Source organism: Anomalospiza imberbis, chromosome 6 (genome assembly GCF_031753505.1).
Source record: "Anomalospiza imberbis isolate Cuckoo-Finch-1a 21T00152 chromosome 6, ASM3175350v1, whole genome shotgun sequence".
Taxonomy (NCBI): domain Eukaryota; kingdom Metazoa; phylum Chordata; class Aves; order Passeriformes; family Viduidae; genus Anomalospiza; species Anomalospiza imberbis.
Genome location: NC_089686.1, coordinates 36,889,937 through 36,902,241, shown reverse-complemented (window position 1 = coordinate 36,902,241; position 12,305 = coordinate 36,889,937). Strand labels below are relative to the sequence as shown.

At 40.2% G+C, this 12,305-nt stretch overlaps 1 protein-coding gene across 1 annotated transcript in view; it reads right to left on the bottom strand.

The window, feature by feature from the left end:
• LOC137475764 (cytosolic phospholipase A2 epsilon-like) overlaps positions 1-7,426 on the bottom strand; it is a 28,087-nt gene extending 20,661 nt beyond the window's left edge. Inside the window, exon 1 of the mRNA XM_068193435.1 lies at positions 7,356-7,426. Coding sequence (XP_068049536.1) covers positions 7,356-7,422 — 67 coding nt within the window. The 5' untranslated portion in view covers positions 7,423-7,426. The remainder of the gene's footprint in view (positions 1-7,355) is intronic.
• Between the last annotated feature and the right edge of the window lie 4,879 nt (positions 7,427-12,305).

Genomic DNA, 12,305 nt, shown 5'->3' with positions numbered 1-12,305 from the left:
GGCCAGCAGGTTGAACATAAGCCAGAGATCTGTCCTTGTGGCAAGCCAACAGCCTCCTGAGCTGCATCAGGAGTGTTGCCAGCAGCTGGAAAGCTGGTCCTTCCTCTCTGTTCAGCACTGACAAGGCCACATCTCTGGGTTCCCCAGTACAAGAGAGGTAAGGATGTGCTGAAGTGAGCTGAACAAAGAAGTCCAGAAAGAGAATGGGGGAATGGATCATCTGCTCTGTGGGGAGAAGCTGAGAGAACTGAGACTCTTCAGCCTGAAGCAGAGAAGGCTTACGGAGTCTTATCAATCTCTGTAAATACCTGATCAGGGGAGAGGAAAATAAATAAGTCTGAGCCAGACCCTCCTCCATGGTGCCCATTGAAAGGTAAAAGGACACAAACCAATACGCAGGGAATCCCACTGAAACATAAGAAAAAATTAATTTTTACCTTGACATTGTAAACACCACCACACACTGTCACAGATTGCCCAGAAAGGTTGTGAAGTCTCTACCCTTGGAGATGTTCAAAACCCAAATGAATATGGCTCTGAACAACCTACTGAAGCCAATCCTGTTTATGGCAGTGGTCTGGACTACACAATCTCCAGAAGTGCCTTCACACCTCAGCCACTTTGTGTGATTCTGCTGTAACAAGGCTAGTGGGTCACAGACAAATAAATTACATAATAGTGTTAGTAACTCCTGTATATAAAATTTGACTTTGAAGATCAGGTGAGATGATACCACTAGGACAAAGTACATTCTCTTCCTGTGAAAAAAGGGGACTACGCTACACCTGGTTTTGCCACAATTCATCTACAGTCCCTACCAATGTGGAGAGGTTATTGTTTTCCATACAATAACCTGTGATTTTCTATGTTTTCCTTTAATTTTACAGACACTATTCCCATGCTGATGTTCTAACTGAGCTTATGTATTTCTATAGAAGTGGCAGTTCAGTTGAACTGAGGCTAAACTGTAAGGCAAACAGTGAGATAAATAAAAAATAACAGGATAGTTGAATGTCTGCTGAATACTATGATGATCCTGATACCATTATTTTATGGGAGCTCTTGAAATGACTAATCACCTTACATTGCTCTCTCTTAACCCTGAAAAAAGTGTACAGGAGAGCTACTGAAAATGTTCCAGTTTATTCATTGCTACCTGAGAGCTAATACAAAAAAAATCTATTTACATTTTCTTCATGCTCCAGTTATAATGCAGTTGCTGGGTTTCCCTAGCAATTTAATGCCATGCCAAGCCCTTACTTCAGTGCACGTATTGCAACTTCCCTGATGACATAATGTCACCTCATGTGAATGCTGAGACATCTGAACTCACAGTCTCTTTGAAAGTCAGCACTGTGACCCTTGTGTCCTTTTCCAGTTTGTAGCTTCTGATTCAATTTTTATGATGATGAGACTGCTTAAGACAGTCTGAGAGCTAAAGATCAGTTAAAAATACAAGACCAGAAGAAGTAGTTCAGAACTGCAGCTATGTGTGCTACTCTGTGAGAGTACAGTCCTGTGAGGTGTACCTGAGATGAACCATCACGTGCTAAAATCACTCATCTCCATCACAGGTAAGGAGAAAATTACAGCACTGAAAAGCAAAGCATATAAGTAAAACTAGTCTCATAGGAACAGTGAATGTAAACTACAAAATCCCATCTGTCCTGTTACTGCATTTCGTAACACCAAAATTAAGAATAATTTTCTTCTAGTGAAATATTCTTCACCTGCACAGACAGGTTCTCCTTGAATCCTAGTTTACTACAGTTCACCTAAGAGGAGGAGGAGAACTGCTCCCATTTCTCAATTGCTGGACATGATCTTTGGGAACATTTTCTCTCACCAGCTTAGTACAATACAAACAGTATTAAGGATTTACCTCCTACTGCTATCTGAGAGGGGAACTGGATGCAGCTATGAGCTCTACCACTATCCTGGTGCAACACTCTTTTGTAAGCACAATATTTCTCTCTGTGGCATACTTGTGGAAATAACAAAAGCTCATTGGTGAACTGTGCTTAATCAGTGATGTCTTTGACCAGGGATGAACAGAGTCCCCATGTGAATGAGCCCTTTACCCAGTCCAGCCATTTAAGTCAAGTGGCAAAGTAGGATTTTCTCCCTGGAGCAGATTCAGTGGGTGCAGTACCTGCTGCAGTCCGAGCTCAAAGTTTCATACACTGGGTCACCTCTCCCTCCCGTGCCACTGTGCTCCCACTGGCACCGTGCTTTCCTGGGACAGGGCCATTAGTACCACCTGCACTCACTGTAATCCCTCTAATTTTTTTTGCACTTAGTTTCTGTAGCAAAAATAACCCTTAATATCTCTGGAGAATGACTCTGATTTGCAAAGGTTCCAAGTGTACTGTTGCAGAACGGACTCATTTCTTCTGAAGAGATAATATAAAAGCTTCCACAGAATAATTTCATAAGGACATAACTCTTAGAGGACAAAGTCTCTGAGCTCCTCTTTTATAAATATGCGAGGTGTCTCTTCATTCAAAGGTGAAAAACCAAAGGAAGATCTGAAAACAGAAGGAAGAGTTGAGGGAGAGGAGTGATTGTTCTGACATCCCAGCTAACACTAACAGGTTTGTTTCCACAGCTGAGAAGGTTTCCACGTGTGTCCATTCTCTACAGTAGAAAATATACCAGAGCAGTCACTTTTCAGTCCAAGACTAACTTTCCTATCTCATCTCTGAAAGCCTCTTGATCTGGCAAGACTTCTCTCAGAAAAGTTACTGTGCCCCAGAAAAAAAAGCACCTGTCAACCTGAAGCTCACTCCAGGTAATTTCTTACTGGGGCACAGAGCTCAAATTTACCTTTGCAGTCCAGTAAGAGCATTACAAACACTCAGCACCAGTGAGGCTAAATGTGTCAAGCCAGACCTGACACCACCACTCTTCACCTCATCTGTGTTAATGAGCCAGAATATGCCCTCCAGCAGCAAAGGTCATCTCCTGGAATGTGGAATCCGCTGGTACCCATGTAGGCTGCCACAGTTTCAGAGAGCAGTACTGTCACAGAGACCTCTTTACTCAGGTCTTCAGGATTAGGGGAGATCCAGTGGAGTCCAGCAGAGTTTTGCTCTTTCACATGACACTAAGTAGGGGTGGAGAGATGATGGAACTGCAAGTCTGTTCACCTGTGCTAAGGATCTGGAAGAGGTTTGCTTCCACTTCTATTGCCTCAGGGCAAATCCCCTCTCTTGGTGCCAGGGCTTCAGGCATTCCATATGGAGAAGATCCCCTCACTCATCCTCTGCCTGGGGAGCAGGGTCAGGGTGTCAGCTTCAGCCACAGGGTTTAGGGGCGGCCATAAAATGAGTAAGCTCTACTGATGGTGAAAATGGGCCAGGCTGAGAGTTTGGTGCAGCTCTGTGTGGCCACCCAATAACTCATTTGTTTAAGGAGAGCTGCTGGGAGGTGTTGGAGAGTCTGTCCCACCATGGTCCTCCTCTCCCATCACCCACCTCCTTTTCCATTCTTTTGGGAAACAGTGGAAGGGGTGTCGTTAGCAAGAAAAGAAGATAATACACCATTTCCCTGCCATCTCATCCTGACCAGATATTCCTCCCACACATGGGGAGTTCTGTAGAAGAAGCAACATCATTAACAGAGTTAGGAAACATGAGCTTTTGTAAAACACCAGGACTGACTTCCAGCTGAGAAGGAGCAAATGGATACACCAATGACCTAAAAAGTCATTATTTTACCAAAGGCTGCATGCACTCTTGGACTGAGGAGGGGAATACCACTGCAAAATAGGCACCAGCCTGCAAGAGACTCAAACTTCAATGGAATTTGTTCCTTTCTAGTCCCCCCACTAGCTTCACAGCCAAGCTGCATAGAGCACTGGAGCCTGGTGATGACACTCAGTGCCTGCAGGGCAGCAGGATGAGTGCAAGTGATCTTATCTGGGTGCCTTTCTCTCTGTTGCCCACAGTGAGATCAGGGAGTGCCAGAAATGTTTGAGTCTGACCCATGATTACTAATTGGCATAAAGGTTAGTTAGGAGTACGGTGCAAAATAATTAGCCCAGGTCTGTCAAGAGCATTTGCATGGTAAGATAAGACAAGACAGAAACCAATTATACATAGCATGAAGCAGATGTTGGAGAGGAACATCACTCAAGTATAGAGGAGACTGCAAAAAGGGTGGGGTGACAGCAGGGATATGAAAGGGGCCAATTGACCCATTCAGGAGGAGAGAACTGTTTTCCTTTTGCTTTAATTTTTTATTTGTGTGCCAAACTCTATCAGCATGTGTTGTCTACAGGCAAAGGTGCAACATCAGATTTCAGGATAAACTTGGATTTCATCCTAGGCTTTTGAAACACACATCCCATGGATATTGAGGTGCATATTTAAAAAAAAAACCAGCCAAGATTAAGTTGGGTGAATGTGACAGTGAGGAATATCAGAGGAAATATACAGAAGTGGTGTTCCCTGAAGCCAAGATTTGGCAAGTAAACCAAAGAAAAATGTAGAAACTCTATGACCAAATGACCTGGTATGACTGCACTTGCAACAGAGAGAAAAATCATGGAATGGACCACTGCACATGCTGAAAAAGATGGGAAGACAGCATGTAGGTAGAAAAAGCAAGTCAGAAGTGGCTGCTCTTGATTGAAAAGGTGGCTTGCTCCTAAATTTGACACAGGGAAAATGAAAATCTAGGGAAATTTGAAAAATTTCATTACAAAAATGGTCAGTCTTCTACAGATATCTCACAGTCAGATTGCATCTGTATTGTCAGGGTCTGCTGGCAAGACCCCAACAGTGTGAAAGTCCTTTTTCCCTAGCCCAGCAGCTGAAGAAAAGGTCTGGAATGTGTGAAGCCGAGTTTTCAAGGTTGTTTATTTTTTCTTATCTATAACAGTTTCTCTCTGACCTGCCGAGGTCCACCTAGTAGAGAAGCCATGGCAGTCTGCCCTGAGCCCTGGGCGTCTCCCACATTATATACTCAAAATTACGTGTACCATGTTTACAGTTCCCATACCAATACCTAAAATCTATGTTGGACAGTGTGTCCCTATCCCAGACCGATAGAAATGTGTCACTGTCACACCGAGACATGGAGGACAAGAAGAAGGAAGAAAAGGCTAGGGCACGCCCAGATTCCTCCATGCTGTATCCCTGAATTGCATTCTAAAAATCCCCAAAATTCTAACTTTTCACCATGTGTCAATTCCCTTATTACACCACTCGAACCCTTTTGGCTTGCAATTCCTCATATAAGGTTGGCAGCCTCTCCCATGGGCTAAAATTGAAGCCACAGCTGTTTTTTGACTTGTTGCCAAGATCCCTGAGCTCCCTGCCAGGGTCTCGAGGCATCCAGGGCAGCCAAAGGGATCCTCTGGACTCCGACACTGTATCAGATGCTTCTGATGAGTTTTCCAGGGGAAAGATCATATTGCTGAGAAAAGGCTAGGTAAATATCATTTTATTATTCTCATTAGCACACAGTAGCTTGTCTAGTTATTTTAGTTTTCTGATACTTCAAACACATTCAGATGTTAAAATAAAAACGCTAAGCTAAAAGATCAATAGCAGTGCAAAACCAAGCAGTTGAAATCTGCAATATATCTTTTTTGAATTGTACTTAAGTTTTTAAATTCCAGAGTATCATACTATTTTTCCTGTGAGACTTCAACTTCTTTGAAAGCAGAGATAGCTCTTTGTTGACTAAGTAACAACCTATCTGATGATTGTTTATCTTCCTTGTTCAACAGCATCCTGGTCTACAGTGCTTCATTTTATGACTTGCTTAAGAAACAGGCTCAAACAGGCTCACAGAGTAGCTGGGGAATTACTGACAGAAAGAAAAGACAATTTTATTCACCAACTGGTCCCCCAAGCCTTATTTACTGGTAATTAACAAAATAATCTGAAAATACTTCCCACTGTCTCTAGGCCTTACCTAACACCTTAAATTAAAATCTCTCTACAATAGTAGGATATCCAAAATGAGCACATCAGCTAAATAGATAAGAGAGAAACAAAATGTGTTGGAGAAGATACTCTATATTTTGTAGACAGGGCAACAGAGTCACAGAATGTTTTGATGTATAAATTTACCTAAGCTTCTTATGCAACAAGTCTGTGAACAGAGCTGAAAACTGAGCCCACACGTCTTGAGCTCTACTTCAGCAGTGTACATTTTAATGCCAATAGGAATTTTCAAAATGTCTACAACTCACTAAGTGAGACTTCTCAGAAATCTCCCTGTCCTCAGGATGGAGGACAAGGTCACGACAGTAACACTGTTTTCTGAGAATGCAGCATCATTTTCCTTTGTGCAATCCCTTTGCAAAAGCAGCTGAATCATGGTTCTTATCTGGTTCATTCTAGATCAAAGGTGAAACTTTTTTTTTTCCATTCTAGATCAAAGGTGAAACTAAGAGAAATTAAATCAACAGTTCAAAGGAATGAAGGTGAGGTCTTGCACATACATGCAGTGTTTCATAGCACTCAAAAGGAATAAAAATGAATTTGACATTTTCTTCTATACTATAATATTTCTTCTATTTTCTGCAGCCCAATATTACCGACAATGTGAACAGAACACTTCTCTCCACTTGATTGGAAAATTGAAAAGGGTGACATGCATGCTCTTGAAACACTGAAGTGAGTGAAATACAAAGAGATGGTGAGAAATTTTATCTGTAGGATTTTATGGCTTCAGCAACCTTCATAATGATCTCCCAAAAAGGAAAGAAAATGCAAAACAAGAGAAGGAAGAACAGTATGGTAAAGGGATATGCAAAATGGTGTTATTAGTGGTGTGCCAAGTTCATGAGACACATGTAGGATGGCAGGAAAAAATTCTCTGAGAAAAAATCTCTGGGAATGTGAACCGCAGGCAAAGGTTGTCCAAATATCACACATTTTCAGAACATTTTGCATGACAGCTGTAATGTACCATGTACCACAGTCCCCAAAAGATTTCTGTCCAACATCTTTCACTGGGGGGCAAGAGTCAGCTGATGTGATGATGCTCAGGATAACCAAAGAATTAAGAGGGACTGGTATGTAAGTATTTCAGCTCTATATTCTATGCATTTGTCATGAACACGTTATATAAACATCTGTGTGTTAAAAACGGTGTTAAGGTATTTTCAAGGCCCTGAAACAGCCAACTTGTTAGATAAATAATATGGTACAAAACCCAATAACCAAATAAACCTCTGAGATTTCAAATAGATATTCTGTGGCATAAATTGCCTTCAGCTGTGATTTCTTAGCTAGTATGACTTTAGTGTTTTGCATTTGTGCAATATCTAGCAGAAGAAGGGGCTGATACAGTAATCTGAGAATGATGTAACATCAATAAAAAAAACTGATACTTACAAAAATCTGCCTGATGAGCATTTTTCAACTTTATGATTCTTACAGTAAGCAAGGAGTAAGGTGTCATTTCTCCCTGCCGAAAAAAATAACAAAGGGGATGTATCTTAAAGTTTTGAATATATGCATTTGCTGTAATACAACCAAACACTGAAAAGAACCAAGGTTCTGCTAAAGTTGTCTCTTCCAGGTGGCATCACAGCAAAAATATAATAGGAAGCAAATTCATTTTCTTCACAAACTTCATTGACTCCTAAAGCTTGTAGCTATTTAAGCACAAAGAGCAGGTATGGAAAGAGAGGATGAATAGGAAAGTTAAGATGGTGTAAATAAGCTGGAAAAACTCATTTAGCCAGTAATATTAAATTGTACACACAACCATCAGCAGCTAATATGAAAACAAAATTCAGTTAATCCAGAAATCAGAGATGCTTCAAATTTGGTTTGCTATTGACCAACAGCCTGTGTTGTGCTGTAGGTAGAATCAAGGCCTATACAAAAAAAATCTGCTTTTAATGCAGTGCTTGGATAACTGGTGAGAAGGGGGGGGTCTTTTTCTTGCTTGTTTTTAAAACAATCATTTTCATGAGAGAGGGATGACTAAGGATGAGTGTTAGCACCTTAGGGAATGTCTCAGGACTACACAACACATGGCTTTGGACAAAAACTTCTAGTTTGCTTTGTGGGAACAGAGGTTTTCCTTGCCAAGGACGGTTATCTGATTAATAGACATGGAATAGTTTTGACTACAATCCTTAATTTTAAAGAAGGTCATCTCCAATTCCTTGTTGAAGGTGCCAGGTCTGACCATCTGGGTCTGTAAAAGTTGTGACAATCACATATGCCTGATGGATTTTACATCTTCAGAGAACATTCTCATCATGTTCCCTAGCAGTTGCTAGAGCAAGCAGGATAATAGCAAAAAGAAGGAGAACACAGACAATGCTTACTATGGCTGCAGCACAGGTGGTTACATTGATTTTCTAACTGTGGGAACAGTTGGGGAATATTTATCAAAACAGGTCAAGTTTATAGAAAGGAAAGAGAGTTGAACCATGATTGTATTGAAAAGACTGAATGCAAAGGGTAAATCAGCACTGGGGATGGCTCCCTCCCTCACTGTTTAGGAGCAGAAGCAGAAGAAGGAATTTCAGATTGCATTGAGTAGTCAGTTCTGCAGTTGATGTATGATTATAGTAGTAACAGGTCTTGTTAGATAGGAGTAACATAAAATGACTGCAGTGAATGTCTGAGGATGAGGCTTTGCAGGGGAAAGAAAATGCAAACAGCCCTGAGGTCTGACTGCTACGTGAGGAGCTTTAATCTGCATACAAATATGTTATCAGCAGATCCTGAATTGTGTATCTCCAACAAAAGGGGAGGTATAAATAGTATATCTATATATATATATGCATTTTAAAAAGTCACCTTGAGTTAGGCTAAGAAATAATGAAGAATTTTTCTGAGCAAAGCAATAAAGAGAACAAAATATTATAGCATTAAAATGAGGCAGATTTAGGAGCAGGGAAGTGCAGTTCTAGTAGCAAGGATCTGAGTAAGTTATAAAATGGCCAAACTTATTATGATGCCATTTATGTATTTGCAAAAAGATATTCAGACAAATAATACTGAAGGCACAGTATATAGTGGGTCAAGAAATAGGTAGCAACTTCAGTGACCAGTAGGTAGGTGGTCACTGATATTCATAAAGAGCTCAAGGAGAAGTTCAGATAATGGCAGAAGACAAATAGATTAGTAATTCTTAGTAAAGTCACAACATGAAACATCATCAACAAGAAGGGCTGACCAAAGAAAGAAGCTGTTGTGAAAGCTAATGACCAAAATCTGGAAAAGGCAATCTGAAGTGAAATAGAGCAGAGCTGGTTGAAGATGATGAAATAATTAGGAGATGTTATCTATTTTCTGAGAGACTTCAATTAAAATAACAGGGAGTAATTCTTGAGTGAAATAAGAGTAAGAACACACAAATGTGCTGCTACTGTGATAAAAGTCAAGACTGATAAAAAGGTCAAAGTATAAGAAATCAGTGAGACAAGACAGTACATCAGATGAAGTGTGTAGAGCATTGGACCACGGGGAATCCATCATGATAAAATTTAGCTTAATCTCTCAAATAATTTCCATCTCTATAAGAATGAAAGACATGAAGGTCGTCAAAGGAAATTGCAAAAAAAAAATGCAGTAATTTCCAGGCTATGAAGTTGTCTCAAAAAATGGCAAGATTGATGTTTTTTATCAAACACTGGGTAATTGAAAGACTTGTTAAATAGAAGGCAGTGCCTAATATAACCATCAGGCTTGCCCATGAGCTCAAGCTTATGACCAGGAATTGTATCAGAATGTCTTCAGTGAGCTGACTGGTTAAAATGCTAACACTTTTTGCTGTGAGCAGCACATCCAAAACAACAAATGGGCTAAGTGCCAAAAAAATGCATTATGTTCATCAGGCTACAAAGAATAGAATATCTTGGCTTCTGGGTGGGTGTGTTCCAAAACTGAAAAATAAATTAATCATTGTTGCTCAAAGTCATATGTAAGGCACAGGATATTTTATGTGCCTATGTCCTAAACAGGGGAGGTAAGATCTCAGCATTATCAGAACACAGGCTGAGCCAGCTCAACACAAATGTGAATTGTTGTTACATTTTCCTGAAAATTTAGCAGTGGAGCATATTTGACTTTGCACTATAGGTAGGGAACAGCTAAATTCCACGCACAGGCCCCAGCATGTTTTCCTAAACCAAATCCAGTAATTCTTCAGTTTATCACACAGCTATGCAAAGTCCTCTCAAATTGAAACAAGTGCTTAGACAAATGTTTGAGCATTTGCATTAAGGAAAGTTTATACCTGTTTACTTCTCTTAGAAGTCAAGGTCTGCTACAAGAATGTTATCCTTTCTAATAGCTCTCTACTAATGATTATCCTCCCGCAGAGGATGGCAAGCTATGACTTACAAAAATTCAGGCAATTACCAAAAACTACCCAGGAAACTCAATACCTGTAAGAGGCAGAAATGGGCCAGTTTAGACAAGTCTGTGCCCTTAGTGCCAGTTTTCTGCCGAGATTTATTACAGAGGAGAGAAGACATTCAAAACCAGGAGGTAAATAAAGAGTGTCTGAGAATGTCTTTGTTGTTAAATGCCTGTGCATAGCAAACCGAACTTTCGTAAGTTCATTTGGCAGGAAAAAATTATGGCATGAATAATGAATTGAAGCTGTGGAAAGGATCCCATATCCCCCTATACACTGGAGATTACGGCCACAGGATCATTTTTTTGTATTACTTCATGTATTTTCTAAAACATATGCTGGATTCTAACAGTCTTTATGTAAATGTAACTACGTTAGTGGTAAAGAGGGGCTGGTTGCTTTTGGCCATGGATATTCTAAACCAAAATAGAACTTCAGTATGAATACATTAAATCATTACAAAACTGCTAAGGAGATTGGGTCATCATTTTCTCCAGCAGCTGCTTTTCCTGCTTTAGTACATTCTGTTGCTGAGCTTTAGCAGACACACACAGAGAACAAATTAGGAACACCTAAATGCCGTGTCAGTTTTGGTTATGCTACTTTGCCCTTTACAGCAAGTTTCACTCCCCATTGGTAGTTTGTACCTTTTGTACACTAATATCCATCTGTAGGAGCTGCCAGCATGCTGTTAACAAGAGATCAGTTTGATCAATCAGTTTGATAAGGTTGTGACATACGCAGGCAAAACAATGTTTGTAATTTTCTGTTCATTTGGTAGTTTGGTTACACAAAAAAACCCTAAAACAACCAAACATATATAAGCTATAGATCTAGATCCTTGAATCACACATAATTTAAAATGTCATCAAAAGTAAGTTTTCTTTTCATTTGGAGCCCCCATGTTTTACTTTGAGGCAGCTTGGCACAATGCCAGCAGCAAAAATCATCACTGATAAAGCTTCTACGTGTTTGATGCAACTCTGTCTCTGCCAGAGGCCCTGTAAACATGCCCAGAGTTGTTCTTTCGTTGTGAGGAAGTGCACAGGGATTAAAGTGGGCACTTGTTCTGAAAACTGGCAATAATGACCAAACCCCAAAGGTTCACCAACAACTATGCTCTGACTTTCTGACTCTGCCAGCATTCTCCATTTGTTCTGGGCTAAAGCTCCATGAAGTCAATAGATAGCATTAGAAGAAAGCCAAAGTCAGTCTCATCTTAACAGCAAATCAAGAACATTTTCACTAAGAGATTTCTCTAAGGAATAAACCCATGGAAATAATACATTCTATGTTCTTAATACTATGTAGATATTGCATCTAAAGAAAATTTTCTTTCATTAAATATTCGTATTTCTACATAACCACGTGAATCTTTAATAACCACATTGGGGGATAGGGGGGGTGGAATATCCTACCCTTCTCAAAAAAGTATTGGTTTAGTTCCCCATATTTTTAGTTTGTAGAAATATGGTACCTTAGCATCATCACTTGGGGCCACATAGTGCATCATCCATTTTCTTTCTTCATTTTCCAAGGGGCTTGATTTTCTGCTTGAATGCTGCTGACAGAAGAACAGGGGATGAAAAAGAGAGTAAAGATCAGGTTTTTTTACTTATTTCAAATCCCCACTGTAGCATTCCAATGTGGAACAGGCAATTTGCACCTCCTCATTGTGGCAAATAAAATTAACATACCAGTTCTGTGCTATATGGAAAGATTCTGACTCCAGGTCCTGGTAACTGCCAGTACCCAAGAAAGGATAATCTTGTTTTCTTGGAAATTTATGTCCTATAGATAACAGGGGACTTGACCTGTTGTAGTTCAGGGGCAAATCTGAATCAAAAGTCCGAGACTCCTGCCAGGGTTGTTCTGTTTTCCACTTACCTGAGATAAGGCAGAGGTTGATGCCATCGAGGTCGCTGCTACATTAAAAGCAGCTGCTGTGAATGGCACCTTAG